We start from the raw sequence: 27331 nt of genomic DNA on the forward strand, positions 1-27331 counted from the left end.
CCTATCCCCAGTGACGGTTTCTTCTTTGGCTGCATGTCACTGCGACATCCCGTCTTCCAAGGTCGATTTGGAGGCGGGAGGCGGGAGGTCCACTCATTCTCGATTTTCTGTCGCATCTCCAATGGCGTGTTATCGCATCCAATCAGCGCTAAAATAGATTGGGGATTAGCAACTGGAGGAACCGTTCACGGAGACGAGAAATCCCAAGTGCGCAGACAGTCCGTTTACAGGGAGCAGTCGTACTCCAAGTTCCCCAGTGTCCTTATTATTACTTCCACAGTGTCCTTGTTATTCCTTCTACAGTGTCCTTATTATTCCTTCTACAGTGTCCTTATTATTGCTTCCCAAAGTTGCTTTGTGTCGAATTACTTCCGAACTCGCTTCGTATCTACAACGAAGCTTCAAATTGCAGTCTGCTATTAACATTATAAACAGCGAATGAATACATTCGTAGCCTATCCTTTGCGAACTTCTGACCCTCTCCCACACCGCAGGCTAGGCACTCCCAACCACCCTCTACTTGCCGCCGTTGTTCCTCAATCCAAAGTATAGGCCCAAAATCAGAGCAAGAATACAGATGATGGCGATGAACGTAAGTAGCGTCCACCACTTGAGCTTCCTTGCGCGCCTAGCACTTGCGATGCCCGAATCTAACTGCTTGTTGGCATTTCCGGTGTCGCTAAGGACATTTGTAGTCCCATCTTCGACCTTTTTGACTGGTTCTTCTTGGTAGGCAACTGCTTCGTTAAGTTGGTTGAACAGCAAAGCAAGCTGTTCCAGTGTCTTCTCGATACGTTGGATGTCGTTGTGCCGCGCCCGAACTGCGCCAAGGACACTCGAAGCCTGTCCGCTACGGTTGCTCTTGAGCTGTCATCAATCTGTCAGCAACCTTCAAGACGCCTTGGATAACAACCTACCGCAGTCTGAAAGATACCCTCATCGCCCCAGTCAGCGTTCGCCGCCTCTTGAACCTCCTGCTCCGTCGCGTCCGGGTTGACAATGCGGTACTGCCTGGCAATAGCTTCGCGATAACGTTTTGAGTAAGACGACTCTTCATTCTGGAAATCCTCCAACTGGGCCTTGAAGTTGCGCTTCAATGTGTCCACTTGACTCTTCTTAAACGTGTTGTTCGGCTCTCGCGCCGCGTCATGCTCGAGGAATTTTATCTCATCTTTGATCTGCGTGTTCCGAACCTGAGTCTCTGATACAATGCTCTCCAGTTGAGCCGATGCGCTGGTATCAGGTGACGACAGCATGCGCTGGTGCATTGTTGCAATATGCTGGATGCTCGATGTGAGCTGGGTGATCCTGCCCTTAGCCCCCTCGATGCGAGCCAGGAAATCTTCGCGGCTCAGCGACGCGCCACCCTGGTGTGTTGGAGGTGCGCTCATTGAGTACTGGGAGGGCTGAGAGTAGTTCGAGTCGCCATGCTGTAGCGGTGGATGTGGATTCAACCGCTCCTCTTGCTATTGCATTAAGTCAGTTCAGTGCTCACAACTCAAAATATATGCACCCTCATAGTGGGCAACAAAGGCAAGCTTACACCACCATACGGGTTCGAAGCTCCATAACCACCAGGTGCGCCTTCGTACGGGTTTGATCCGCTATAGCCAGCTTCTTCCTGGCCATAGGGATTTCCTGAGTACTGCTGGTATCCAGACATGCTGGGCTATTGTTGGGTGTGGTGACTCAGGAGATTGGAATGAGTCGGAATGCCGAGCGTGGATATGTAGTTGTGCGGAAGCTCCGGGAAAACTATCAAAGAGAACAACCAGTGACTAATCGCACCAATTGAACCTTGGGGTGGAAAGTAATGAAGGAGCGATTGAGTCGGGGGAATGTCAGCACCACGGCAAATTTGTCGTCGGCTGCAAGAGGTGATAATTAAATGCGACGAGCATGTTGCCCAGTCTCCAAGCCCCAGGAAACGTCACCGCTGGACACCCCTACTGCAGCCGAAATGCACGTGATAACTAAGCTTGACATGGCTAAACGAGCGGGGATATCCACAGCCTTGTTCCACACCACCATTGGCATGAACGAGCCTAAGAATAGAACAAGGAACAACCCAACTCTCGGCCGTTGAATAAAACTCAACTTACACGTCTCATGGAATTTACACAATCCCCTTCGACCCTCACAAACAGAACTGATTCGCCTAATCTGATTCGCGATCTTCTGCAAGACTTCCCATCAGTGGATGTCCTTGTAGATTTATCAGGAGCAGAACACTTATTACCGCATCTCGCCTAAACTTGGATATATACCAACTTTTAGACCTCTTGCTAGAACTAGGAAGAATGTCAAAATAACCCACGTTCCTGGTCGTTGATTGCGACGGTTGAGAAGATGGAAGGAGACTTCAACAACAAGGCCCTGTTAACGACGAAAGAAGACAGGGCCGAGCTCGTAGCGAAGATCCCGTGTGCGAACTCTGGGCCAGCATTATATATAATGGCTACTAAAGTGACAGGATTATGATATAGCGCCATGGTAAGGCAGCGTACGACCTTTCCGGCTCCTATAGTCTTGGCTTTCAATTCAGACATGTCGGACCCTATGAGTTGCGAGTGCGTCATTGTAGAGAAGGTCTTGGGCAATCAGTTGTTCATACTATGGAGTAGCACGGAGGAAATATTCTAATCAGCTCTGATTAAGTAATTTATCAAGTTAGAAGGCGAGTTAGCGTCTATTCGTTCCCCCGCTTTTGATCACCTATATCTACATCCGTTAATCGCCGGTGAGACTTCTGTGGTACCAGCCGAAGTTTTGTACATTGTCGGTGCGCTTCAGGGGGTCACAGCAACTCCGGAGAGACTGAAAGTTTCTAACGGGCTCTCAATTTCGGTCGGTGATTTGAAACAATGGCGTGCACCACAACGTAGTACTAGTAATAGTAATTAGCTGTTGCCATACCTACCGCCTTCATCCACCCTCCGTCTATAATCTACCTCTCTCACACTTATCTCTCGCCTACAAGAGTTTCCCCTCCAAGCACGAAACTTCAGCAATTCCACCCGCCGTCAATACTATAACTCGCGCCTGTGATAAACTTACTCTCATCACCAAGCAAGAAGGCGATCAAACTCGCCACCTCCTCCGCCTTCCCACTTCTCTTTAACGCCACACCCATAGCTTCAGAGTTCCGATGCTTATCCTCCCCCGTTCCACTGCTTTCGGCTATCGCTCGTGCAGAAGCGTTCATAGGAGTTTCAATGTATCCACTGCCATCTCTTGTTAACCAGTCATGCCCGGGCCATGCCGCATATACTCTTAAATCTCCGGCGTAAATCAACTCGAGTAGATCGCCCTCCCAAAATTGAGCAAGACAGAACCCAGGCCAGCACCAGGCCCAGCCAAAGCCATCAGATACCCTCTCACATAGACCAGAAATAAAGCACTTACGGACAGATACAATTCACCCTCACGCCTTTCGCACCCACCTCTTTCGCCGCACTCCTCGTTAGCCCAATAACGCCATGTTTGCTCGCCGCATAAGCCGCATTATTTGGGCGGCCTTGCAACCCCGCAATACTTGCCGCATTGACAATGGCTCCACCTTTAGAAATAACTTGAAGTTGGGATTTAAGACAGAGCATGACGCCTTTGAGATTGACGTCCATGATGAAATCCCATTCGGAAATATCTTGGGCGGTTATGCCTTTTACGCCGATAGACTTTCCTAGAAAGAATCAGCACAGTACAACACAAAAGCTACAGACCTTCCAATTCTAAGTCACACCCTATCACAACCATACAATCTTCGCCGTCGAAGGACCTGGACCTGGACCAGACGTACCAATAACCCCGGCCAAATTTGCCGCGCCATCTAGCCTTCCATACTTCCCTACAACACTCTTTATCCACTTTTCCACTTGCTCCGGTTTCCTGACATCCACAACCATAGACATAACCTCAGCGCCATGTTTCGTGCGGATCTCATTTGCGGCTACGTCGAGTGCTTCTTTGTTGACGTCCGCGATTGATATGATAGCGCCCCGACTCGCAAGGAGATGGGCGGTGGCGAGCCCGATGCCTGAGGCTCCGCCTGTTAGGGCGATGACTTTTGATGAGAGTAACATTTTGAAGTTTTAGATGGAGTGGGAAAGGATAGAAAGTCACGTTTTTGGGGACGGATATGCGTGAGATTATGTATGGACTAAAGGCTGTGTATTTAGTTGGTACGGCATGATATAAGAAACCCGGATATGCTCTTCCGATTGGGAGAAAGCCGTGGATCAATTGTACGCTAATGACGCATTTCGGCAATATCCAAAATGCGCACTGCTACTTTGCCCTTCCTGTGCATATGACAGATATTGTAAACACGCAATACTCGAAGCCGAGGTGGGTGTTGCCTTGCATAAACATAAGAGGGGTAGTTGCTATCTTCATATATTTTCATCTATGTTAACTGTTCCTCTACGATAAAGAGGCACCACTGTTCTGAAGTATTTCTACCATGAAAACCCTGCTCTGTCCATTTGCCTAACACTGCCCTAAACCCAACCCCTCTCCAAAAACCTCACCGGCACGTCCACACTCCTTCCCCTCAAAAATTCCCCCAAATTCTTCGCCAACGTATCCAACCCGCCCGTAGAATTATATCCCCGATCCAAATGATTCTTGAGCAAAAAATGGACCACCCTCAGTCCCCGCATCTCAAACCTATCAATCCTTCCCCCACTCCAATCACTCCCTAACAACTCCTTCAGCTTCTCAACCGTTAGGAAGGATCGCAGCCAATCCCATTCGTCGGGATGGCGGACGAAAAACCCGACGTTGGCGTCGGAGGCTTTGTCACCGGAACGGGCGAGCGTGATGGAGCCGAGGGGGGCGAGAGTTGTAAGGCCGAAGGAGAGGAGGGGGGTGGGGGAGGCAGTCTCGTAGGAGGTTTGGGGTGGGTAGATGCGGGTGGTTGGGGGAGAAGGGATGGGTATTGGGGGAAGGTTGGAGAAGAAGAAGTGGGTGCGGTGGGTGCAAACTGATTGGGGGATTAAGGTAACGAAGTATTCGAAGTATGGTTTCGGGAGGGATTGCCTGAGGTCGTTGCTTCGTGAGACGCCCTGGTGGTAGCCGGTTAGCATGAATTGATTCTCGTCCGTTCTGAATTGAAGGATCGGAGGGGTCCGCAAAATCTAGTAGTGAGGCCAGCCAGTATCGTGCAACTCACCGGACAGCTCTGCAAAACCGTCTCATAGAGCCTCCTCGCAAACCCGTCTGGTTTACTCCCATCAAACAACTCCTTCCTTTTTGCCTGCGCAAAAATCCTAAAATCCGCGGTACTCCGATCCTGACTGGCTTCATTACTTAAGCCCGTGTATCCGCTGAGCTGAAACTTCAACAACGTAAATTGCTTAATCAGGTCCTCCCCAATCGCATATCGAGCCTGCTCCTCCATCCACTGAACCTTCTCTTCCATATCGAGGCCTACAAGATAGAAATGCCATTCTGCTTGGAAGCCTCCGTGAGCGGTTATGCCCACACGAGTCGTAGGAGGTGGCGGTGTGCCAGTGATACCAGAGACTCGTACACGATCAGGAGAGAGTTGTTCAGCGCAAACGTCCTCGAGATTGGCAACGACGTCGGAGTTAAAGTATAATGGACCTGAGATTTCGTAGACGAGCTGGGAAGTCACGGTTTCGGTGTTGACAATGCCTCCTGTATCCTGCAGGTGTGGTCGTCAGCTTCTTCAATCATTCTATTGTCAACACTTTTGAGCAGAAACCCACCTTCTCCTTCGTAATAACACATTCTCCCGTGTCTTCCACCTCCGCAATCGGAAACCCTAGATTAAGATGCTTCTTCTCTCTCATAAGATCTTTAAACCTACTGTAATACCCACCCGTAATAAATGCACTACACTCAATCAAATGCCCTGCCACCAACGCCCCAGCAAGCCGATCCCACATATCAGCCCTCCAACCATGCCACCAAGCACTCAAACCAATCGTCGGCGCCGCATCACTTACTCTCCCACAAATCACGATATCCGCCCCTTGCCTCAATGCCTCTGTAATCCCTAAACTCCCCAGATATGCCTGTGCGCAAATAGGCTCAAACCCCCACTCCTCTAACGTCCTCCCATCGCACAAGTTCAGAAATTCCTGTCCCTTCTTCACCAGCTCCATAAACTGTCCTGTAACCTCATCGCCCTCAACCCACGCTACTTTCGCCTCCCAGGAATCCCGTTCTAAACACATCTTCCGCACCACCTCAGCAAGTAATTCCGTATCATTCGCCCCTGCATTCACTACCAATTTTGCTTCATTCCGTTTAAGGTCTGCAATAGCAGGCTCAAAGCATTGCAAAAAAGTACCCGCGAAATTCGCACTCTGTACTTTCTCTTCAAATGAAAACGGCGATCCACGTTCGCGTTCGTGTTGTAGGTGTTTAGCTTTCCCGGCTCCGTAGCCTGTCATTACGTTTTCAGACAGCCAATCTCCGACAATGGCGTCGACGGATGGATCAGACGCAAGTCGTGAAATAGCAGCTACACGGTCCGTAAATCCGCCACTGGCGCCCCCGATGCGGATGGGGCGTCGTACGGATTGAGCAACGCTCGGCTCACAGTTAGGAGAGGATGCCATTAGGACAGCGGTGAAAGAGAATGCGGGAGGTGAGGAGGGTTGGAGACATGATGAAGGGCGGATCCTTTGGGATCATAGCACTCGCAAAGTCGGAACGGCGGGTGATGGGTGATCAGAGATTCGGAGAAGCACGCGCAAAAGTGTCCGTATGGTGTGGGGTTGGGCTAATGAATCATTAGCGTGGTAGGGCTATGAACACAAAGTATGACGCATTGGCACTTACAACGGGGCATTACTGAGATCCTGGTTGTAACAAGAATTAGCTCTTTCTCATATCTCCCTTAATTCTAGGACAGGATTAGTAGCTTAAATACACCCTCGTTACGTTCCATGTTATGCGATAACAGGCTGTAGGTGCGGCCCGATCCGCAGGCCTTGCGGAGCAAAGAATTCCCTTTCTTATCCTCCCATCAGAGGACGAGAGTTGTAATAGATAGACGTGATTAAGAGATGTTGAAATACGATCTACTAGTCAATTCACCTATCAAGTCGCTCATCTGACCCGGACCATGTCCATGTCGCCCGACCTACTTTTGCCAAAACTCCGAAGCTAGGATTAAACACAGAGAGGAAAAGATATCATCCGGATAAAGAGACCGACGACCACCTTACCATGAAATTTTAAACATAAAGAAAGGAAATGGTAGAACGCCAGGTGCGCTGTGGAACCTCACCTAAGGCCTGCTGGTCTAAGCGCATGAATGAAGATGATGAGCAGCTCTAGAGGTCGAGTCATTGATGCACGTCTTTGGCAGAAGTTGAAGAGGTCGGGTTTTACTCGAGGACCCTCAAGGCATGTCGATTAGACTAGCGAGGGAAAGCGGTCATGCTTATAAATCGGTCTTAGAGGCAGTAAAGTCCCATAGCATCTTCACCAGGTTGTCAGGGAGCGTGTAGAGATCGACGTGAAACTCGCCATCTGCGCGCAGTTTAGCAAACGGAGAATCACTCTCTTGGCAACAGCCAAACTTACTCTCAACGTCATTCTTCGTATAGGTCTCGCTTGTTTTGTTATCATGCACCATGGTGACGACGTGCAGGAGGTCGTCTTCGCTCAGCTTCTGAAGACCGTCGGCCAGCTTTTCCATGTCGACCTGTTGAGCAAGTGCGGATTAGCGTCACCACCCGAAAATCTGTAGCTGAAGGTGAAACATACGTTCTTATCCTTCCTCTTCTTCTTCTCACCACCCGCCTTCCCGCGGACGCCGTTCTCGTCGCCAGCGGGGCCGGACTCCCTTAGCAGAGCGAGGAGCTCTGGTCGCGGGTTCCTGAAGTTCTACATTGCCCATCAGCACGATCCTAATACCCCGCTTTGCATGCTCGTTCTGGACTGACCACGGTGTGTTTAGCCTCGTAGCGTTCACTCTGGAAATTGAGGTCATGCTCGAGAGTGTGGTCGCCGCCCTTATGGAAAGCTGTCAAGACGATTGTCATGTCGAACTCGCCCCATCCCTTCTCCTCGATTCGGAACGGGGGTTTCTTAAAGGCTAGGATTCGTTAGCATTGGTCTTCATCATCTTTTGTGTTGGATCGCCTTACTCTGCTTATTCTTGGGGAACGACGGATGTAGATTGTAGACAGCCTTCTCGAAGACATTTGCTTGTACTTCTGCTCCGCTCTCGTCGAGCAGCCAGATCTCGATTGTCCAAGACCGCATTGGGAAACCCTCCATAGGCGAGGGCTCGGCACTATTGGTGCCTATGTGAGCTCAATGCGAGAGACGCGTGCGAACAGCGTATATACGTACATGGGCTTCTGGGTGGTGATTATCTTCACCTGTCTCTTGACCTACGGCGGGGTTAGCGCGTGCATCGCTGAGCGAAGCCACGGAAGCGAGGGTGCTCACGTCTGGCATGATGAATGAAGAATTGCAGTCGCAGGATAGACCAAGGTTGGGGTGTGGTGGTGGAGATAACGCGCGAGGGTCTGGCGCGTTTTATATGCGGCTGTCGGTTTAAGGTGAAGGCGGAGGCGGGTCTTTGGCGAAAGCGCCAGCGGGGATGCAGCCAGCGGGAAGAACAAATACAAAAGGCTTGGCGCGCGAGATCCTGCAGTGTAAATATATCCGCCTCTAGGACTAGGGGTGCCTCGATGCGGTCGTACGGTGAAGTTGACAGCAGATTTGGGATAGACTAAAGTGCGGTGTGTGGCGCGTCTCCCTTTCTTTGGAATGTCGCGACACCTACCGAAGCTGGTTTCAAACCTCGATTTCACTTTTCGCCATGTGCTCATCATGTGCAGGCGTGTAATAATTGGGGGAGAGTCGCGGGCACTATTGCCGCGCCAATTTGATACTATCTATGTGCAGTATGGGTCTTCTACCGTTGTGTAATGGTTGGGTGTGCTTCGCCAAAAAGTCCGTGTCAGTCCTCCGAATGCTCCTTCCCACCCGTTTCCGGCTGTGAATCCACCGCCTACTCCGCCGCCTTGAAAAGAGCCTCATTCTCTTGCTGGGCCTTAATGAAGGCCTCCTTGAAGAGGTTGGCATCTGTTTTGAGTTCAAGTTAGGGTGGCTCAAATCCAGAAGAGGGGGTTTCACTTACTCTCGCTGTTTGCAAATCGAATCGCAAGGGTTTGAGCTTCTGGCTCACCCTCACTGACGTCGGCGGCGGCGTTCCACACCCAGCTGCGGTCGCTACCTACGTTGGGCGACAGCTTCATGTCGGGAACAACTAGACACACATCAGTAATAGCTTTGCGTCTCCAAAATCGGGGTTCCATACCATAGTGGTTGGCGCAAACTTTGAGGGTCTTGTCCCTTCTCATGACCAAACGAGTCTTGCCATTCTCCTTGTGCTTAAGTAACCGGACGTCACCAGTTCCTCGCTCCTTCCACTCTCGAGACTCCCTGTCGAACTTGAACAGCTTGGCTCTCATCTTGAAGACTTGCTCCTCGAGCTCTTCGTTGGTCTTGGTCTCAACCTTCTCCGTCAAGCGAACCACAGGTTCGAAGTGAACGTCGGGCTCTTCGTTCTCGGGATTCTCGCCCTGGAAGGTATTAGTAGAGTGTGCGGACAATGGTAGGGCCAGCCTACTTCTGCAGCCTTTGCCTTGGAAGAACCCGACGGCTCAGTGACGTCGTCTTCCTCTTCCTTCTTCTCCTTCTTGGGTCCACCGCCAAACATCGAGAAAACATTGTCCTTGACGGTAGAGGTGGCAGTCGTTGCGGAGCTGGAAACAGTCTCGGTGATAGATGAAGCTGGCTTTTCTTCGGCTGGTTTTGAAGCCTCAGTAGCGCTAGTCGCTACCTGCTCTGTCTCGTCTTTCGTGATGGTGGGACCAGGAGCGGCGGCCTGTCCAGCCGAGGAATCAGGTTTAGCGTCAGCCATGTTGGCGGAAACAATAGACAGTGTCGCGTAAAGAGTTAGTGGAGGACGGACAGTAGTATTAGAACGGAGGAAACGCAGGTGAAGCTTGTTTCCGTGTGTTGTTTGAAGAAAGTGAGCCCTTGCATACGGCGATTTTTGTGGAGGGGCACACCAAACACTCTCCGCCTATCGCGCTAGCCCTTTTTGGAAAGGCAGCCTATCAGGCACGTGCGATGCACTCACCGACTGAAGCCTGGATCTGCCTGGAGTATGTTGACGCCTCTTTTTGACTTTCCAAGACTCTTTGACAGTAATACAGAAAGGACATTCGAAGCCAATATAAGGCACACATGTGCAGTAATTACGAAATACAATTCAGTTACCACAGATATAAGCATTCGTTCCCCATCATATAACTAGGTCACCAAGCGCCACAACCGCAACCAAGAGCGTGCAATCCGAAGGCACCTGGGTATTGTGTTTCCTCGCGGTGTCATTTGCCAATATGTGCTTCTCATCCCGGACTCCGCATGCCCTGCGACCCTTCAGGCAAACAATCACAAACGCCTTCTCATGATGACAATGATGACGATAGATCTACCTCAGAGCTTGCCAGGAGTCCTAACCCCTGCTCCTGTCTCTCAGCTTCTGCGCCTTGATCCGTAGTTTGCGTCCCTTGCGATCCATGATCCGCTTGTGCTTCTCCATCTCCTTCTCTGAGCGTTCCCGTGCTTTCCGATCCGCTTTCTTAGCTTTCTCCCATAACCGAAGAGCGTTTTTGCGAGCTTTGTGAATGTTTCGTGATGTACGTACTCTACGGGTGGTCTCCCAAAGAGTAGGTATACGCACTCCAGGTAATTGCTGCACCAATCCTGAAAAGCGAGAGGTGCTGCCCTGCAAGTTTTGACGAATGAATGTCGCGACGTCCTTCGTGACTTTGGCTCCAGCACTCAAATGATGGCAAGCCACTCTCGAAGCCCCCTGAAGATGCCCTGCAGCGCTCTGAGTTGAATGTTGAATTCGATGTGTCCAATGCCTTGTTTGCCCAAATGCAGCTGCGGCACTGTCTTCCAATCGATCCATCCCTTCATGGAAGCCTTTAGTAACTTGGCTTGATAGATCTTTCAGATTGTGCTGCGCCATAGCAACGTCGTGCTTCAAGCTCTTGCACACATGGTTTATGTTGTCAATCAAGAAGGATATCCTGGACTTGCTGGATCCGAGCTTGATCTCAAAATCTTGGTAGAGCAGTGGCTTTCGCCTCGCCACAATGCTGACGTTGAAAGAGCCTAGTGGATATTCCCGCTCAAGGTCAACAGTATAGCTGCCATCGTTGGATCGAGTCATGCGGACAGGAACGATCTGGGAATGGCGAACGACTTGGATCTGAATCTGGGGTTTCCGCCTTCCGTTGACAAGATTCCCCACAGGTGTAAGCATGAATTGGTGGTCTCCAGTGACCTGAACCTGGAAGCCCTGCGAGTTGGCTTCCTTCAAGGAAGAAGACCGGTCCTGCTGACTTCTAGAAGGGGTTTCTTCCGAATTCACTATTGTGAGATCCCTCGATATAGACTTGATGACGGAAGTAGCTGCCGGTATGGGGCTAACCAATGGAGAAGAAACACTGACCTGTGTAGCCGGTGCTGAGGTGCATAAAGAATGGGATGTTGATGCTGTTGAAAGAACTTCCTTCTGAGCGACATTGGGTGGAGAAATGAGTGAAAATCCTGATGCGATCGACGATACCACCAACATGACTATGAGAGCAAGGACGGTTCCACACAGTTTCAATTTCTGCCACCATTCGCTTTCATTCGCACTGTGGGCATCTTTCGCAAAGGTGGGGACAATGTTGCGCATGCTCCACCTTGATTGATCTTTTGTCAGGTGCTCTTGTGCCATATTGCCTTTAGCATTAGCTAGGAATGATCGAGGATATGGATCCCCTTGAGACCCGCTGATGTATGCCAAGTGCCGATTCAGCTGTGACGGTTCGATTTGGAGGAAACCGTAGATATCAATGGGAAGAGTGTCGAGAATCTGATATTCATGGCCAGACCCCAGCCGACCTTCTACGCAGAGCCGAAGGCTGTCACCGTCAAAAGCGAATGCTTTCGGACAGTTACGAAAGGGCCAAACCATACCTATGTCGAGACAGGGAATGTTGTGCGCTTTAAATGTCTTGCGAGCAAAGCGTATCTGTTTGGTCTGTTCAATCTCTGAATCTGACTCTGGTTCAGGCTGCAATGCAGAATGACAGAGAACCACAAGATCAGGAGCTTGGAAGGCATTGGATTCGCCAAGGAGCTGAGGAGCCCTGCTTGGACCGAAGACGAGCTGCTTCCCCTCCTTTAGCGTCAACTGGATGCTATGTGGCTTTCCCGCGCGCTCGATTATCTTGAGTGGGGTGCAATCAACTACGTCCAGAAGAACGTTAGGGGACTCGACAAGCTGCACTTTGTTGGCAGACGCTCCTTCGTGTATTCGAACAACACTGAATCGAGACGAATGGGAGCTGACATCGAGCGCTGCTCCAATCTGACCTGTGATCTCGTCTTTAGCCCAGTCCGGGAAGTCTCCCACATACATCACCCTGAACGTCTCTGAGATGGAGAGGAAACGCTGAGACAAAGCTAGTCTGACAGTGAATCGAATATCGGGGCAATCGTAAGGCTGGAGGACATCGACCCCAAGGGCTTGGTCAAACACCCGCAAGATGCCACAGCCGTCCAGGCTGTCTTGTCCGGTTGCAGAGTGTTCCTCGATCTGGATGTGCGAAGCCTCGCCGAACTGTGTATCAGTCTTCGAAGTGATCACGCTGTCATCCGGGCTTGTCCGTGGCTGAGGGTCGAACGGCTCATTCGAGGATGCAGCGAGGGGGTTGGGCAGCTGCTGCGATGCATCGACAAGATCACCATCGTCGAACTCCTCCTCCGTGTCATCGATGCTTGACACATCATCGGGTGTGTGGCCATCGGTAGAGGCCAGTGACTCAGTATGGCCCTCGTCGTCAGACGTCTCATACGCATCCTCCGCCAGCATATCGTAGGTGCTGTCGTCGAGGGCACCTGAAGCCTCTTCGGCGTGCAGCCGAGGGTTGGAACGCATAATGAGGGCGTCCAGGTCTAGCCTGGCCAGAGAACGGTTGACCCGAACTGGAGGGAAGCTCAGGTCCTGGGAAGACTCTGGGCTGCTATCAGCCATGTCAGCAAAGGAATCAAGAGAAGAGCGTTGAGATAGACGACGACGGGTCGGATGAAGCTGGTGAAGTGGTGCGAAACATGGCATGTATGTAGGGCAAGGTTGCAGGGCGGACGCTGCCTAACCTTCGGAGCGTAGACGGGCGTCAACTGGAAGCCTGGCGTGGGGAAATGAGGTGGGGCGGGGACAGCAGTGCCAGGGCACGGACGGCTTCTTTGTCGGGACACAGCGAGGAATGAAGTTATCCTGCCCATGCAGTGTGCAAAACGCTGCTTGCTGGCGACTGCACTCTGGTGGATGGGGCGTGGTGTCCTGTGTAAGAGAGGCTGTCTGGGTGAAGGAGCAGGGTTGAGCAACCATCTTCTGCAGCCTTGAACCCCACCAACGGCGGGCATTGTGCATATCGGGGCCCTTGGCAGCGGCCTCCCGATATCGAAATGCAACCACATGACACGTCGTCATTCCAGACACCTCTCAGGGAGTGTCTGTTCCGCGCCAGATAAGATATCTTTGGAAGCGTGAAGCTGGTATTGCTGTTCGTAGTCGCACAGTAAATGTATCAATGGGTACACAGTGAACCCTCTCAAACGCCGCAAGACATCCCAGAACTTTGTACCCTTGACCAGTAAAACATCTGATCAAGACAAGAAGGACCACCAGCCCGCAGAGGCGGCAGCAGTGTAATCCCATACTCCAAAAAGTATTATGAAGCAATTAGAAAAACATGTAAACATTGCCCCACTCAAGGTGATGACCACCCTCCAGCAACCTCGACCCATTCAGCGAGGCAGCTTCCTTGCTTGCCCTCCACATCAACTATGTCTGTGTCACATTTACATCTGCATCCAACACCGTTCTCCTTTGGTGGATCGGGGCTTGCCCAGTATTCATCCTCTTCAATGCGTTTCTTTTCATCTAGGGTCGTCGTCTCCAGCCAAGGGATGCGTTGGAGTTGGCGTGCCGGTGCATTAGCGGGGCAATGCTGAATTGTTGTGTGTCGATAGCCAAAATCGCGGAAGTAATGGATATCCTTCGGCCCCAACAGCGCCCCGGCGGCGAGAGAGTGGATCGGAGCATCTCCCCACTAGATTGTATCAGCTCCGTTCCCACCTGAAATACTTTGACGACTTACCCGTTCCATCCAAAATCCACCACTGCGATCCATCATCTCAAAGAAGTCGTTATACTCTTTGCTGCGGAACCAGTCTAGGCGGGCAATCTCAAAGTTACTCCAAAAATGACACATGTTGTATTTCTCCCCCTCCATTGCTTCCAGGTCAATATCGGGTAGTGAACCGGTGCCCGGTTCTGAGTTGAGAATCTCCTCCGGGAGTGGTTTCTTGTATTTTGGATCGTCCTTCGGAAGCTCCTTTGGCTCCTCCTTGGGTTTCTCGACGAACATCTCCCACAAGCCTTTTGACGTGAGATTGTTCATTCTCTTGTATGCTGATGCATATCGGAAGATGTTGGGCACAGTCTCTTTGAGTTCCTTCACAGCGATGGTGAACCCGTAGGTCTTTCCTTCGCGCTCCATGTGAATGAATGGGTCGCTATCAAGAGTTAGTACCCAACCAATGTATCAGGAAGAGCCGTAAGGGGGCATTACTATGTAATGTCGCAGAAGTATTTGATTTCTGGCTCGAGCCGCCAATACCATTTGTACTTCTGGAGCAGTTCATGCTTGTAGAAGAAACTGGTAAGGTCCATTAGCATTCTCCTGTAGGGGCCTTTCTGCTGTGGACTTACCCAGAGTAAAAGCGGCACATGTGATGATAACTCTCCATACCGCCGTACATAATCGCAGCGTCACCCTGCTTCTGGATACCTTCTTTGGCAACAGCCTTGTCCACCCAATCTGGGTAACCCCACATGTCCGGACCAATCTTTCCCCATTCCACTGGCCCACTCGTGTGATTTAGCACTGTCTCTTTGAAAGTCGAGTTGAAGTCACCGTCGTTGAGGAAGACGTATGGATAGTGGAACCAGCGGTTGAAATGCCTTTCAATCGACTTTATAGACTGTATAACACCCTCCAACTCCTTGTTTCTTGCTAGCACGACGAAGGCAGCGTTTGCTCGCGGTCCGTTGACCTGGGGCTCCAAGCAACCATTCACGAATACTTTGTCATATTTGTCGTTTATCCGCCTAGTAGCCACATGAATTAGTCCTGTCCACGAGACCGCAAGGGGACCACGAGGGCGAAGCAGTACTCACCGTATTGAAGGAGGAGCTCCGGCGGGCATCATCATGATCCCCGACGACTGAGGATGCCTCACGAAGAGGATTAGGATTAATATTATGACAATGCATGGGAACAGTAGGACTATGCCTAAAGGTATGGAGATGGTGGAGTTTCCTTTCAGACGTATGCGACGGCGGAAGAAGGCTAACCGGGGAGAGATCTTCTCTGCGCGGCGAGAGATGTCTTCGAGCTTCGGCAGGTCTTCTTTTGAAGACGGTATCCTCTTGACGAGATTTTGTACGAACCCCATTGGCGTTGGCTGTTGACCTGCGCGTCACGTAAACTCTGGGAACGAATGGCGATTCTGCGCCTTTCCAGACCCAATCGGGGAAGTGTGTGTGCGCACTACAAAGGTGGCGGGTCGAAGGCGCAATTCGGATAGAGGCAAAGGGCGCGAGGGCTTTGTTCGGGCGAGGTATCACAATCTATGTAGGTAACGAGCGGCTGGAGATGGCTCCAAAAAAAAAAAGGAACGGGAGAGGAATCCGCTATGGCGATGATATCAAATCGTCGGATAGATGGTATGCCGATAAGAAGGAAGCTGCAGACCTGCTCGGCGCGGTCTACACGGCCACGGGCAAATCGTGAAGGGGCGGCGATGCTGGAAACCGGGCAAAGATGTCGGCCAGGAGGTTATGTCTAAAGTCCAGAGAAGCAAGCGCCAAGACAATGGCGGCGATACGGGAGAAAGCCGCTGTTGACAAAGCCTACGCCACACGACCGGTACGGCTGCATCCGGTGATAGAGAGCGTTGTGAGTGTCCTTGGGTCGTGGTCTTTTCACGGCCAGGGAAGCTTTTAGGAGGTTGCGATAGAAAATGTGACCGACTTACGTATCCCCGAATCTTGCCAAGATCGAAGGCGCGATTCGTTCCCCTTTCCAGCCTTGGAGTCCCCCACCCGCAGAGTCTGACACCTATCAAAACCACCACCGTTGCACCCCGACCACTGCCACCTCAACAACCCACGGCTTTGGTTCTGGGTGAATTGAGGAAAGAGATGGGAATTAGTCTCATCGCATTTTCCTCTCGTGTTACCTTTGGATGCACCGTTTCTTCCACATGATCGCCATCACCCTTTGTGTCCCAGAATGAGCTTCAAAGCGAAAAATCTCGCCTATGAGGCCCAACAACCTGCTTTCCTTCGGCGACTACGCGGTGAAGTTGCTGGAGATGACTCGGTTCGTCACGAGCAGCCCATTCCTCGGAACAAGCGAATGAAGCAGGACGATGATGATGATGGTCCAACATACGTTCTAGAAGACAGCAACCAGTCGCTCTCAAAAGCGGAATACGAAGCACTGGTCACGAACAAAGATCCTGAAAGCCTGACAGGAAAGACAGACAAGAGTCTTCAGCCAGACCTGGCTCTCGAAGGCGGGGACAAGGGAGAGTCTAAGGACCGCATCGTTGAAGCCGGTCAAACCATGAGGAAGCGCAAAGCCGTTAGAGTTGGAGGAGATGAACCAGAGGAGGGCAAGCTGCTCAAGGTCAAGGATGCTAAGGTCGTGAAGAAGCCGAAAAAGAAAGCAAAGCCAATCAAACTTTCCTTTGGTGATCAAGAAGAAGGGTGAATGGCTGGCTGAGGTTTCAGTTCCGAGCCTGATACCGAACGACGAACTGAATGACTCGAAGGGCATTCCTTGTTTTTAATATGATGGCATTGCAACCCAATCCCAAGGTCCTGTTAACCCCGCCGATTTCGCCGACCGAGGTTGGGGAGTTTAGGCTTACTGCCGTCTTCAAGCCCTGGACGACACGGACTGGAAAGTTAGAAGGCGATGAGCTGGATATTGATTTGGATATCGATTATGGTGGGGAGATGATAGATAGGCGGAATGTCCTGCCAGTCGATTCCCCATATGGAAAGATGCTAACCACATCGACTGCGTCAAACTTGGGGCATGCTTCTGGAGCTTTGTCCCTACAGATTCCAGCTACCAACAAATCAAGGGTAGTCTTTTGGTGAAGTCTAGGCCCGACGCCTAAGAATCACCTGCCTTGTGCCCCCTAGTGTACAGCCCATCGACGACCATATGAGAGCGTGGGGGGAGCCGTATGTACATATTCAGAGAGTGCAAAACCAGATGGATTCTTAGATTATGTGTTTAGGACAATTACTAGAGCCTTCTAGGTGTTGAGTATTTTGAAAAAAAAAAAAAACACTCGCGTGGAACTCATAAGACTGACTAGAAAGAACCTAGTATTTGCGCACTAATACGTACCCCGGCATAGGAAGAGTGTGAATGTACCAAGGTCGTTGACAGGGAGGGGGATGAACTTAAATCTAGCCTTCTCCCACTCACTGTTTAGAGCATTGTCGAAAAAGGGCAAAATGTTGCAGGGGAGATCGAAGTGCTCGTCGAAAGGAACTTCATTTTTGCCAACGGCCAGATTAACGATACCTCTTGGAAAGAAACTGGAGAGATCCTCTTTCAGCACCCATTTACCCTTTGCTGGGCGTCGCCATCTCGCCTACACTTTTATCAATGGGCAGTCTCGGGGGAGTTGGGGTATATATCAAACTCGCAGGGCTTGCACATCAAGTAATGAATATGGGCGGACAGGCAAGGCTATTCTTGGAAAGAACGCCGGCACGCGATCACATGATCAAATGTCTTAGTGCCGATGGTCCGAGCGTCACTGATCCAGACACCTCAGCCTCTTTGTCTTCTGACATCTTCCGTCACAATGGATTTCAACATTCCATCTGTCTTTACCCACCATCCGCCATGAAACCCTTAATCCCATTCCTAGTAGCGTGCTTCTCGCTGCTTTATTTCACGAATGCCGGGATTGCCCCGGAAATAACTACCCTAGAGGATGGATACAACATCATCGCGAAACTGCCGTGTCTAGGGTGTCCTTTTCTCTTCCAGGATACCTCGAAAGGCGAGGATGGGCCTTGGACGGAAAGAGACGATGATAATGCTTTGGTATGGCTGACTTGTGCTTTGAATTCCTAATGTAGTCGAAGTTCTAGCTTATTATTTTTTAGCTACTGAATATCAGCCTTGCATATAATAGCTTCGCTCTCACGCTAAATAACCGCCAAATCCACCCCATCTACTCCAGGCTCCCCCAAATCTATGCCAACCAAGTCCTCCAAGATATTTCTGTTGACGCTCTCTCAACCATCGTTTCCAGCGGCCAACTTGAGGCAAGTCACGAGACTAATGCAGGTGGTGGATATTTCGGTCTTTCGTATTCGCAATCTCTACGCCATGTGCAAGATTCCACCGCTCTTGTCTTCCAATTCGACGTCATAGAACTCTGGTCGGATTTAACCCCCACCCCGCTCCGACATAGATTAGAACGTCTAGATCAGATGATGCTCGAGTTGCTTCTACTTCAGAAACCTGTGTATTCCGCCCTCGAACCCGTCTCTTTTGAAATTATCAAAGCGGAGCTAGTCCGCCGGGGTCATTATGGCCTCAAATCATCCTCCAATCAACAAATCATGAACTTTCTTGACTGGGATACCTTCGGTCAGAAGGGCACTTTGACGCACTGGCTCGCTTCTTGGGGCTCTGCAATGCTCGACTTCCTGGACTCGGGGATCTGGGCGCTTTTCATCACTATTTTCGGGGTTATGGTGCTTTTTGTGGTGATCTGTGTGCTATGCATCTTCGGTTGCAGTTTCTGGCAGGATGATTACGCTCAGGCGCAGCATGGGAAGGCGAAGAGAAGGAAGAGTAAGGGGAAGGGAGATGTTGAGCTGGGAAGGATGCCGTTTAAGAGTGCGGAGGAGCTTGGATTGCTAGGAAGAGGAAGAGTTATTGGAGTGGGGAAGAGTGATTGATTAGGATCTGAGGGAAGCTATTGCATGTATAAGATATTAGATATTTGTGAAGAGATTTAAAAACAGTGAGATCTATGGCATATATATCCCAACCCAAAGCACATCGAAGCACACCTAGAACGGCACCCTATTTTCAGTCTATCCCATGCAATATCGAAATCCAACAACAGCTTCGCTATTCTGAGCAAGTTTGCCCTCAAGTAGGTCTTCTTTCCATACCAGCCTTCTCCCACCAGGATATCCACTCCATCTGAGTTCTCTATCAACATTTGAACATGTCATCTTCGCTAGGTGCCATATACAGATCATTGTAATCCGTGTAGACTTCGCTTGGAGTGATCAATGACGAGGGGCTCTTATGATCTTTGATACTAACACGGTCCCTATCGTACTCAAAAATCAGCTAGTTGAATAAAAGGGGAGTCCGGAGGTATGACCATTTTACTTACATCTCACTTCCTCCTCTCACGCCCTCTCCGCCCTGGTTGAGGGTCTTCCCCAGCGCTTCTCGAATCATATCGCAACCTTCAAGGCCTGATATTCGGTATCCCCCTTCTTGCCGAAGGTGGTGCTCCACCTCATCCACCAGTTTCAAGATCCAAACTTTCTGGTCCCTTGCACCTTTCTCGTTCACCAAACCTCCCCCTAGATCCACAACATCACTCCTATCACCGGATACTCGGCTCAGATCCCTCCAATTCTCAGACACCGTTTCTCTTTGCCTTGAATGACTTCTCAATACACCCATCGCTCCGATCTCAATAATTCTCCCACTCTCCCTAGCTTGATCCTCAGGGCTCATATGCCTAAAGCTGGGCTGTTGCTGTTGAGCGCTTCCGCGTCCATATGCCGCGATTTGTATCGGAGTCGTAGTTCCCATCATCGGTGTTCCCGGGACTGACATGGACAGACCAAGTGGCGTCCCAATAAACGCCTCCTCCCTTTCCATTGCTAGTATGTGCAGGTCTATCGGTACGCTGGTCGGTGGGTTACTCCTGACTTCCCTCTTATTTGCGGCATGATTTCTGAGTTGACCTGGTGCCTGCCTCACTTGGTGTTGTTCATCCTGAGGCGCTGCTGCCCTTCTACGTGGATCTTGGAGCAGGCAGAACGCTGGGTTATGAGGGAGAGGCGTAGAGCCCTGGCTCAGCGATCGTCGATTAAACGGCTGGTTCGCACGTGAGCATTGTGGTTGTGGGGTGGCGGTAAGGGAACAAACGGGCGACATCGGTTGGCCGAACAGGGTCGCTGCAGCGGCATTGCTGGTTAGGTACGGATTCAGGTGGTTGAATTGTTCCAGTTGAGAAGGGCAGAGATGTGGCGAGTTGGGTGGCGGCATAGGAGCATAGTATGAAGAAGCCGTGGTCCCATTGTTCTGACCAAAAACATAGGATGAGAGATCTGACGTTGAGGCTCCGCTTGAAGGTTCTGTAGATGCGAAAGGAGATTCTTCCAGCCTGAAGCCTAGATCATCAAGGCTATCAGAATCCGAAGCCGACAACATAGAACTCTGCTCATAATTCGCGAGGAACTGGTCAATACCTCTGGCTGCGGTATTCCTCTCTCTCATAGACTGAATGAATGGGGTATTTGATGAGTCCAGGTAATGTGGAGCTTGCTGAAACATTCCGGTAACCCCCTCTCTCCTTCACAAGGAGACGAATGGAGCAGCGGATGCGCGATCGAAGGTAAGCCAGGTGCGGATAGAGGTTGCACAAAGATGTGGATGATGGCCAGATATAGCTTGATATGGCCTTCATGGGAGGTCGGTGCTGAGACATGTTTAGATTGCTGGCCGTGGCGTTGGAACGGGCGAGCATGTATGAGCATGTGGATGGAGAGCAAACAATTATGGTATGTGGGACAAAGAACGAAACGAAACGAAGTAGGATTTCTTACTGGAAGTAATTTCAGACTGTTGGTCGAAGAGATGCACAGGGCTCTTTAAATAGCAGATAGGGGCATTAACGAGCAATCTAAACCACTCATCCGGTACTTGTCTTTCGGCTCTTTGGTATGAAAGCAGAACCATTGGGAGCTTTGAGCTGCGCTATATCAGTGAGCCACGGTCTAAGATGCCAGATTTCAGAAGGAAAACATACGGTGAGCACCCATGAAGTAACAAGCAGAGACAACGATTGACAGTGCCCAAAAGAAGAATGGCTTATCCCGGAGAGGAGAGGCAACATTAACCATGGCGACATAATCTTAGATGTCTAGGAAATATCAGACGTGTCGTAGGAGCCCTACTGAGATTGTGAACGAGACGAAGTCAATGTAACGGTATAGTCGAATGTCCAAGCTCCCAGAAATGCTGCCCCTTAACACACCCACACCATAGTGTACAATATCTTTACCACACCCCAAGCAATTTCCCTCCCTCACTCAGCCGCCCCATCTCACGACTTCTTCGGACCATCCTTCTTCTCCCCCTCCCCCTCCTGCTTCTTCTTATCCCAATTCCACACTTCCCAAATCTGATCCAAAATCATACTTGTATAACTCTCCCCTCGCTCCAACTTCTCCCTCTCCTCCTGCATCCTCCTCTCCCTCCAGCCCTCCTTCTCACCCCCCATCCAAATTCTAGTCAACACCCCCTTCTTCACATCCGCTACCCCACCCTCACCCCGCTGCTCTCTCTCCCTCGCCTTCCTCTCCTCCTGCATCCTCTGAAACTCCCTCGCTCTCTCTGTCGGCAATGCACTTCCCACATCCCGCATCTTCCAGCTATAGTTCTCGATAAGTGACCGCCCGGTGTAGCTTGTGGAGAGGTGGTCGGCGGAGAGGTAGAAACATATGCCGAGACCGAAGGTGTACATGTCGAGTTTGCGCGGCGGGAGGACGGCGATGAGGGGGCATATAATTATGCCGCCGATGGCAGCTGTCCGGGCGAGGGATTCGTAGCGGGCTTTTTGTTGCAAGGCGAGGCGTTGCTCGGGGGTTAGTGGGGGTTGGGGCGCGGACATTTGGACCGCGGGGGATTATTCTGGGGAAATTCAATTCAATGGATGTTGTAAGTTTAGCGCTAGGAAGTAGAAGTGCTGAGAGGGAGGCAATGGAATTGTCGTTGGACGTGGAAATTGGAGACGCGCAAAAAGTTCCATGACGGAACCAGCATCGGCAAATCTTGGCCCCATCTGATCTGAGCGGTACTCGGCAAAACCTTCCTAATGAAGTTTATATATTCATTGCATGTCCATGTCCATAATTGCCATACCCTATTCATACAGAGAACTTGAATCCTCTTCTCACGTCTTCACTTTCTTCCTCGGATCCGCTTCCCCATCTTCTTTTGATTCTCTCGTAGTCTCTTTCCTTTTATTCTGCTGCTCAAACTGGCCCAAGATCCGCATCTTCTTCGTGGGCGACCCAAGCCTCGACCCAGGCGCAGAGCTGGGCATGGCAGATGCCCCAGTGTCCGCGACACTATCGTAGCTCATGTTGTCCTCCAGAAAGTCGTCGCGTTTTCGCTTTCCAGTGATTGGACCACCCCATAAATGGCCGCCCGGACCCTCACGCAACTGTTGGAGGACTATTCCGGAGATGTCGACGTATTGCACCTCGTAGTCATCCTCGTCGACTCTGTCCTCTGATTTCTCGTCCTGTGCATTCGAATCTGGCGCTGGCTCTCCGGTTCCCGGCGCATGCCCTCCTGACCCCTCCTCTTCTTCAAGCTCGTTCCCAGACGTAATACTTCGACGCCTCCGTCCTTTCGCCTCCGGCTCGATGTGCTCATGATCAGCTTTACGCTTCGACTGTTTGCCTTGCGATTCCTCCTCTCCTTCCTTCCCCACCTTCAAAACCTTCGGCTCCGCCTTAACAACCTCCGAACTAGCCTTCCTTTTCATTGTCTGCGGTAGACCTTCACCGTGCCGTTCGTCGTTGCGTGGCTTTGTATATTCCGTGTCCCACCGCTGTTCCGCCAATTGGAATTTTGCCCTAACCATCCACCCATTCAGCTTGCCCACCTGACCTGTCAAACCAATCAAGACGTCCGCAGCTCCGCCCGGCAGACTCGACTGGAGGGATTCGTCAAGGAAAGTGGAGAGCTCGCGCAAGGTCTCGATGTGCTTGTCGAATTTCTAAAGCACCCGCGATCAGTAAGAGGAGGCTTGAATGAGGCGGTGTAGATGCTTTCTCTTACTTTGAGGAACACATCGAGGGACATGGTGGGGAGAGGTAAGAGAGACTGGCTGTCGTTGTTGCTGGGAGGCAGAGAAATTGGCAAATTGGAGCGAAGGAGACGAAATGAACGAAAACGGAATCGGAAAGCTGACCCCGGAATTTACGTAAGCGAGCGCTGAGGATCGACGGAACCATCGGAACATCACATCCTTCGAGTTCAAGAAGTAGAGTGTATTTGTTAGAATTTGTTGCTTGCATCGACTAAGCAGAGTACCATAGCATTAAGGAACGATCTAATATTTCTAAGAAAACAACCTTTACTTTTCATCCCTGTGATGTCGTCATTCATACCTAGGCCTAACCATACACTAAAGAAGCAAAGCCACCAGAGAGAACCTTGCATTACGCACTTCCAAGTCCTTTTGCACCCTTACCAACCCTATCAAGTACATCCTCTAAAATCATCAAGTCCATCTGCGCGTTCTGCACGCCTTCCTCGCCCTCTGCAATTGCTAGCTCACCCCCATCCTTTAAGGCTTCTCTGAACCGACTGACAGCTTGCCTCAGTGGTGCCAAATAAGTCTTCTCCATACTACTAGACTTATGAAGTCCAGCAATATCTAGATTTTCATGCAAAAATTTGGCCGTCAGAAGTAAGTAGTAGAAGTTCAGCGCAGCGAGATAGAAACCGAGCTCCGTGCGGAATTGCATGAAGTTTTCTGAGATCTCCACCGCGGATGCCCAGGACGAGGTGAGGTCTGGGAAGAGAAATGGTGCCGTCGTTGACAGCGCTACCGGGGTCGCAAAGATAGATGACGTGGATTCTTCAGTGGACAAAGAGCTAGATGTTGGGTTTTGAGGAATGTTCGCTTCCAAAGTCTCACCCTTCAACCAACCAACAGCACTTGCTTTGAGATTCTCGTAAGGACAGTGTTCTAGAGTATCGCGGATAAAAGTCAAGCGGATAAGGTCGGATGGATGTGAGCGCAGAATTGTCGAGGTAAGGTAGTGAGCGTGATATCGGAGGCTTGGAGATGGCGTGTTGGCGGATACTAGGGAAAGAGTCTGCAGATATTTCGCAAATGACTCGTCATCAACCGGTTCACCGACATTGTTCTTCTCCACGGCGAGCAAACCAAGACAGAGGATCGTGTCGAGGAGAGCCTCTGGCTCAAGCCCAACCGTCTGCAAGCCAACCGTACCCACGAAGTTGTCGAGGATCGCTGCATGGTCGGGAAATATGGATATTGTAGCACTAGCATCAGGACTTGTAGTTGCGAACAACTCCTGTTTTATATGGCGTGCGGCAAAGAGAAACAGCGACCCGGTCTTAGAAAGTGATATATCTTCAGCAGAACTGGGTGGTTCGTTCTCCTCTCCTGGTATTCCTGGCTTCTCTACCTCCGGGTCCATGAAGGTTCGAAATAAGTCTTGAGTCGAAAGACTCAGGTCTTGAGCTAAGGCAACAATCTGACCTAGAATAGCGGACCTTGCCTTCAAGTCTTCTTCTTGCGCAAACCGCTCTGCATATGTCTTCTTGTTCAGAACGGTCCGCTTGGGTTCACATTTTTCCATCAGCCTGCTTGACCATGCTAAACCAGGCACATCATGGTTGTAGGATATAGATAGGATGTAATCTTCGAGTATATGCGTGATAAACGATTGAAGCAGACGATTTACCAACGTTTCCTCGTCTGGTGTCGGTGGCTCCTTCTGTGCTTCCGGGTCCGGTTCAGAAAATCCGGCACCAGTTTTAAGTGGATTCCCACTGGCAGTTCGCGGAGGGAGATGAGGTCTCTTAGTTCCAGAAAGATTCTTCACAAACTTCGTGGCGGACAGTGTGAGCTCGTCGAGATGATCCTGTGCTTTTCCATATGCTGCGAGGACGGCCTGGAGACTTGTTGAAAGGAACCGACTTGGATACTTCGTTTTGACCCGTTGATGCAGTGTGGAAAGTAGAGAGAGTAAAATCTCAAACTTGAGGACATAGAGAGGGGGTACAACTGGAGCGGGCAGGGCGGGGGATATGCTTGGCTCTCTAGCCTCCACAAGTTCCGTTTTGCTCACGGATGCTGCTGCAGATTCTTCATCAGAATCTTGTTCTAGCGGCTCATCAATCTCAAGCAATCTCAACGCTTCCGTAACCTTCAAAATCACTTCACGTGGATTCCCTTTCGCAGCAATGGTCTGTAAACAGGCCTCCGAAGCAGGCAGGAGGGGGAGTAGGAGGTTAATCAAATCCCACCCAATGTTGACAGTCAGTTCTGTATCCTGCAGAACTTGATGGAGAGTGGACAGATTCTCCTCGGTAAGGTTGTACTCGATGATGGTGAGATAGGTCAGATAGTCTGTCGCGGGCGGAAGTGCCGCTAGAAGAGGGTTATGACGTGTGTCTTCTTCAGCCATTGCCTCCGCCAGACTCTCCACTTAGTAGGTTAGTAGATGAGATTGAAGGGGTGTTGTTGTTCAGTGGGGATCTCATGGCAGGCAGCGAAACCTGGAGCATTGACGCAGTGGCGTTCCTAAATCGGCCTAGCGGGGTTGTCCCACTATGGGGGAAAGCTCGCCAAGACATCCGAAGCTCGACCAAGGGCCTAACACCAACTTCAAGTAATCACAAACTCGGCAACACCACTCTACATTCCGAACACCGCGCCTAGAATGTCCGGCGAGCCAAACAAAGAAGAGAGCGATGACAACGCTGAACCCCTCGACCTAGTCCGTCTCTGCATTGATGAGGTTGTCATCGTTAAGCTTCGCGGCGACCGCGAGTTGAAAGGTCGCCTCTACGTACGTTGGACACCTTGACTCACCGCCTGCTGCGCTGTTACTGACCTTTGGCCTTAGGCATATGACAGCCACTGCAACCTCGTTCTCGGAGATGCCGAAGAGACTATTTACATTACTGATGCCGAAGAAGAGGGAGACAAAGTACGGGTCAGTATTTCAAGATGCGCTGTGAAATGAAACAGACTGACCAGGCGGTAGACGGTGAAAAAGCAATGTGAAATGCTCTTCGTAAGAGGCGACTCAGTTGTTCTCATTGCACCCCTTGAGTCAATTCGGTGATGGTAGCTTTGAGCTATGAATTGGGCATTGCTGCTGGGTTCAGATACCTTCGAAATGGTGGCGCTCAAGAGTACTAAATTAGCGCGAAGTACTTTGGGTTGCTAACATTGTCCAATTTTCAGATGGCAGCGGGGTGGTGGTGTAAAGGTTCTGAACATCGCTTTGATTTGGCGATTATCCAAGTCATACATGTCATAGGGCAGTATACCCACTTCAAAACATAGCAGGTGCCCAGCCAACCCTACTTTGAGAGGCCAGAGGATGCATGAAGACCCTCGAGTAACTGGAGAGATGGGAACACAAATTTACTCCGCAATTTGATTAGTTCTTGATCACTTCAACTTGGTCTCACAATCGAACAACCTCTAGCAGAATGCAAGCATTAATTAACCCTTTTGCTACATACGCAGCGCCGTAAAATTGGCGCTCAGAAAAGTGTTCAACTCCTAGACTCAACGCAAGTCCCACATTGAATAGCCTAGACGCAACCATGCTTGCTCATATACACAAGCCTCTATAGAAACCATCGCTCAGCAAGGCAGAAAGAAGGAAAGAAACCGGACAAGGTTGGCTGGGCATCCACACTACAGTATTACTGCATTCTGGGTGTGGGTGAGGGTGAGATTAAATAAGTGTTGTTGTTCATGACATCGTTTCGTCGTGAAATTGGGCCCGTTCCTGCCGCAAACGCGCTGGGAAATGCAAGAAAGTACAAGGGAGAAGAGGTTATGCGCTACCAGGACTACTCAAGAACTGCCTGCGGTAGGAAGGCTGCTCTGGGTTTCGAGCCGCGCGGCTTTCCAAAGGGGAACTTAGAACTCAGAACGGGAGATGCTGATCGACGGGTCCTCAAAAGGCTGGAAGTCCGGATACGCCGTGTGCATGGAGGAGAACGAGGGTGTAGTTGAGTAAGGTGGGAAGCTGTTGTTCGCAATGCCGCCATAACGCCGAGGGTCCGCAAACAATAGGCAAGAATGGAAGAGATTTGGGTTGTTT

At 50.6% G+C, this 27331-nt stretch overlaps 15 protein-coding genes across 15 annotated transcripts; 3 read left to right on the forward strand and 12 right to left on the reverse strand.

The window, feature by feature from the left end:
- Positions 1-194: 194 nt before the first annotated feature.
- Positions 195-1895, reverse strand: BDR25DRAFT_287679 (t-SNARE). The gene is made up of 3 exons (XM_033688344.1): positions 1544-1895; positions 918-1466; positions 195-867 (listed from the first exon to the last, which is right to left on the reverse strand). Exons 1-3 carry the CDS (start codon positions 1661-1663, stop codon positions 517-519), a joined length of 1020 nt encoding a protein of 339 aa, XP_033546892.1. The 5' UTR covers positions 1664-1895; the 3' UTR covers positions 195-516.
- Positions 1690-2929, reverse strand: BDR25DRAFT_355773 (uncharacterized protein; the record flags this gene model as incomplete). The annotated part of the gene is made up of 8 exons (XM_033695521.1): positions 1690-1755; positions 1789-1868; positions 1896-2186; positions 2318-2591; positions 2615-2649; positions 2716-2787; positions 2833-2887; positions 2921-2929. The coding sequence occupies 8 exons, from the start codon at positions 2927-2929 to the stop codon at positions 1690-1692; spliced, it is 882 nt and encodes a 293-aa protein (XP_033546893.1).
- Positions 2930-3004: 75 nt separating this feature from the next.
- Positions 3005-4125, reverse strand: BDR25DRAFT_287683 (NAD(P)-binding protein; the record flags this gene model as incomplete). The annotated part of the gene is made up of 3 exons (XM_033688345.1): positions 3800-4125; positions 3406-3682; positions 3005-3224 (listed from the first exon to the last, which is right to left on the reverse strand). The coding sequence occupies exons 1-3, from the start codon at positions 4080-4082 to the stop codon at positions 3005-3007; spliced, it is 780 nt and encodes a 259-aa protein (XP_033546894.1). The 5' UTR covers positions 4083-4125.
- Positions 4126-4478: 353 nt separating this feature from the next.
- Positions 4479-6691, reverse strand: BDR25DRAFT_262647 (DUF1446-domain-containing protein). Its single transcript, XM_033686779.1, has 3 exons — positions 5733-6691; positions 5174-5668; positions 4479-5066 (listed from the first exon to the last, which is right to left on the reverse strand). The coding sequence occupies exons 1-3, from the start codon at positions 6588-6590 to the stop codon at positions 4500-4502; spliced, it is 1920 nt and encodes a 639-aa protein (XP_033546895.1). The 5' UTR covers positions 6591-6691; the 3' UTR covers positions 4479-4499.
- A 360-nt stretch (positions 6692-7051) lies between these two features.
- BDR25DRAFT_343286 (SAS complex, SAS5 subunit/transcription initiation factor IID, subunit 14) lies at positions 7052-8705 on the reverse strand. Its single transcript, XM_033693816.1, has 7 exons — positions 8437-8705; positions 8338-8378; positions 8130-8278; positions 7926-8077; positions 7747-7866; positions 7564-7684; positions 7052-7509 (listed from the first exon to the last, which is right to left on the reverse strand). The coding sequence occupies exons 1-7, from the start codon at positions 8443-8445 to the stop codon at positions 7421-7423; spliced, it is 681 nt and encodes a 226-aa protein (XP_033546896.1). The 5' UTR covers positions 8446-8705; the 3' UTR covers positions 7052-7420.
- Positions 8706-8845: 140 nt separating this feature from the next.
- On the reverse strand, positions 8846-10031 carry BDR25DRAFT_262654 (uncharacterized protein). The gene is made up of 4 exons (XM_033686780.1): positions 9626-10031; positions 9314-9578; positions 9134-9262; positions 8846-9078 (listed from the first exon to the last, which is right to left on the reverse strand). Exons 1-4 carry the CDS (start codon positions 9917-9919, stop codon positions 9005-9007), a joined length of 762 nt encoding a protein of 253 aa, XP_033546897.1. The 5' UTR covers positions 9920-10031; the 3' UTR covers positions 8846-9004.
- A 205-nt stretch (positions 10032-10236) lies between these two features.
- Positions 10237-13320, reverse strand: BDR25DRAFT_304033 (uncharacterized protein). The gene has a single exon (XM_033690123.1). The coding sequence runs from the start codon at positions 13100-13102 to the stop codon at positions 10520-10522; it is 2583 nt and encodes an 860-aa protein (XP_033546898.1). The 5' UTR covers positions 13103-13320; the 3' UTR covers positions 10237-10519.
- A 521-nt stretch (positions 13321-13841) lies between these two features.
- Positions 13842-15591, reverse strand: BDR25DRAFT_227079 (alpha-1,2-mannosyltransferase Kre5; the record flags this gene model as incomplete). The annotated part of the gene is made up of 5 exons (XM_033685237.1): positions 13842-14183; positions 14232-14649; positions 14706-14792; positions 14846-15244; positions 15314-15591. 5 exons carry the CDS (start codon positions 15589-15591, stop codon positions 13842-13844), a joined length of 1524 nt encoding a protein of 507 aa, XP_033546899.1.
- An 839-nt stretch (positions 15592-16430) lies between these two features.
- BDR25DRAFT_314810 (uncharacterized protein) lies at positions 16431-16913 on the forward strand (the record flags this gene model as incomplete). The annotated part of the gene is made up of 1 exon (XM_033691484.1): positions 16431-16913. The coding sequence occupies one exon, from the start codon at positions 16431-16433 to the stop codon at positions 16911-16913; it is 483 nt and encodes a 160-aa protein (XP_033546900.1).
- Positions 16914-18071: 1158 nt separating this feature from the next.
- On the forward strand, positions 18072-19141 carry BDR25DRAFT_325778 (uncharacterized protein; the record flags this gene model as incomplete). Its single annotated transcript, XM_033692233.1, has 2 exons — positions 18072-18275; positions 18338-19141. 2 exons carry the CDS (start codon positions 18072-18074, stop codon positions 19139-19141), a joined length of 1008 nt encoding a protein of 335 aa, XP_033546901.1.
- Positions 19142-19403: 262 nt separating this feature from the next.
- BDR25DRAFT_343291 (uncharacterized protein) lies at positions 19404-20768 on the reverse strand (the record flags this gene model as incomplete). The annotated part of the gene is made up of 2 exons (XM_033693817.1): positions 19404-19524; positions 19591-20768. 2 exons carry the CDS (start codon positions 20766-20768, stop codon positions 19404-19406), a joined length of 1299 nt encoding a protein of 432 aa, XP_033546902.1.
- Positions 20769-20895: 127 nt separating this feature from the next.
- BDR25DRAFT_36360 (uncharacterized protein) lies at positions 20896-21442 on the reverse strand. Its single transcript, XM_033696766.1, has 2 exons — positions 21244-21442; positions 20896-21191 (listed from the first exon to the last, which is right to left on the reverse strand). Exons 1-2 carry the CDS (start codon positions 21343-21345, stop codon positions 20991-20993), a joined length of 303 nt encoding a protein of 100 aa, XP_033546903.1. The 5' UTR covers positions 21346-21442; the 3' UTR covers positions 20896-20990.
- Positions 21065-22208, reverse strand: BDR25DRAFT_334568 (uncharacterized protein). Its single transcript, XM_033692945.1, has 2 exons — positions 21244-22208; positions 21065-21191 (listed from the first exon to the last, which is right to left on the reverse strand). Exon 1 carries the CDS (start codon positions 22105-22107, stop codon positions 21541-21543), a length of 567 nt encoding a protein of 188 aa, XP_033546904.1. The 5' UTR covers positions 22108-22208; the 3' UTR covers positions 21065-21191; positions 21244-21540.
- BDR25DRAFT_355778 (DUF1760-domain-containing protein) lies at positions 22138-25672 on the reverse strand (the record flags this gene model as incomplete). The annotated part of the gene is made up of 7 exons (XM_033695522.1): positions 22138-22182; positions 22215-22359; positions 22394-23223; positions 23286-23346; positions 23387-23527; positions 23588-23596; positions 23673-25672. The coding sequence occupies 7 exons, from the start codon at positions 25670-25672 to the stop codon at positions 22138-22140; spliced, it is 3231 nt and encodes a 1076-aa protein (XP_033546905.1).
- Positions 25673-25864: 192 nt separating this feature from the next.
- Positions 25865-26716, forward strand: BDR25DRAFT_287709 (Sm-like ribonucleoprotein). The gene is made up of 3 exons (XM_033688346.1): positions 25865-26056; positions 26114-26203; positions 26255-26716. Exons 1-3 carry the CDS (start codon positions 25928-25930, stop codon positions 26333-26335), a joined length of 300 nt encoding a protein of 99 aa, XP_033546906.1. The 5' UTR covers positions 25865-25927; the 3' UTR covers positions 26336-26716.
- Positions 26717-27331: the final 615 nt, after the last annotated feature.

The sequence above is a fragment of the Lindgomyces ingoldianus genome (genome assembly GCF_010093535.1).
Source record: "Lindgomyces ingoldianus strain ATCC 200398 unplaced genomic scaffold BDR25scaffold_18, whole genome shotgun sequence".
In the NCBI taxonomy this organism is placed as follows: Eukaryota; Fungi; Ascomycota; class Dothideomycetes; order Pleosporales; family Lindgomycetaceae; genus Lindgomyces; species Lindgomyces ingoldianus.

Excerpts from the sequence above, each read along its gene's own strand:
- BDR25DRAFT_287679 (XM_033688344.1), bottom strand. The coding sequence starts at position 1,663 with ATGTCTGGATACCAGCAGTACTCAGGAAATCCCTATGGCCAGGAAGAA. Across the intron at positions 1,467-1,543 it reads CTTCGAACCCGTATGGTGGT|CAAGAGGAGCGGTTGAATCC; the intron begins GTAAGCTTGCCT and ends TTAATGCAATAG. Across the intron at positions 868-917 it reads AGGGTATCTTTCAGACTGCG|CTCAAGAGCAACCGTAGCGG; the intron begins GTAGGTTGTTAT and ends GATTGATGACAG.
- BDR25DRAFT_262647 (XM_033686779.1), bottom strand. The coding sequence starts at position 6,590 with ATGGCATCCTCTCCTAACTGTGAGCCGAGCGTTGCTCAATCCGTACGA. Across the intron at positions 5,669-5,732 it reads GTGTTATTACGAAGGAGAAG|GATACAGGAGGCATTGTCAA; the intron begins GTGGGTTTCTGC and ends CCACACCTGCAG. Across the intron at positions 5,067-5,173 it reads CGGTTTTGCAGAGCTGTCCG|GGCGTCTCACGAAGCAACGA; the intron begins GTGAGTTGCACG and ends GGCTACCACCAG.
- BDR25DRAFT_343286 (XM_033693816.1), bottom strand. Across the intron at positions 8,078-8,129 it reads GTTCCCCAAGAATAAGCAGA|CCTTTAAGAAACCCCCGTTC; the intron begins GTAAGGCGATCC and ends AACGAATCCTAG. Across the intron at positions 7,867-7,925 it reads ACGAGGCTAAACACACCGTG|AACTTCAGGAACCCGCGACC; the intron begins GTCAGTCCAGAA and ends TGGGCAATGTAG.
- BDR25DRAFT_262654 (XM_033686780.1), bottom strand. The coding sequence starts at position 9,919 with ATGGCTGACGCTAAACCTGATTCCTCGGCTGGACAGGCCGCCGCTCCT. Across the intron at positions 9,579-9,625 it reads CCAAGGCAAAGGCTGCAGAA|GGCGAGAATCCCGAGAACGA; the intron begins GTAGGCTGGCCC and ends AATACCTTCCAG. Across the intron at positions 9,079-9,133 it reads TCGATTTGCAAACAGCGAGA|ATGCCAACCTCTTCAAGGAG; the intron begins GTAAGTGAAACC and ends AACTCAAAACAG.
- BDR25DRAFT_304033 (XM_033690123.1), bottom strand. The coding sequence starts at position 13,102 with ATGGCTGATAGCAGCCCAGAGTCTTCCCAGGACCTGAGCTTCCCTCCA.
- BDR25DRAFT_36360 (XM_033696766.1), bottom strand. The coding sequence starts at position 21,345 with ATGTCGCCATGGTTAATGTTGCCTCTCCTCTCCGGGATAAGCCATTCT. Across the intron at positions 21,192-21,243 it reads TTACTTCATGGGTGCTCACC|CGCAGCTCAAAGCTCCCAAT; the intron begins GTATGTTTTCCT and ends TCACTGATATAG.
- BDR25DRAFT_334568 (XM_033692945.1), bottom strand. The coding sequence starts at position 22,107 with ATGTCCGCGCCCCAACCCCCACTAACCCCCGAGCAACGCCTCGCCTTG.
- BDR25DRAFT_287709 (XM_033688346.1), top strand. The coding sequence starts at position 25,928 with ATGTCCGGCGAGCCAAACAAAGAAGAGAGCGATGACAACGCTGAACCC. Across the intron at positions 26,057-26,113 it reads AGTTGAAAGGTCGCCTCTAC|GCATATGACAGCCACTGCAA; the intron begins GTACGTTGGACA and ends CTTTGGCCTTAG. Across the intron at positions 26,204-26,254 it reads AAGAGGGAGACAAAGTACGG|ACGGTGAAAAAGCAATGTGA; the intron begins GTCAGTATTTCA and ends ACCAGGCGGTAG.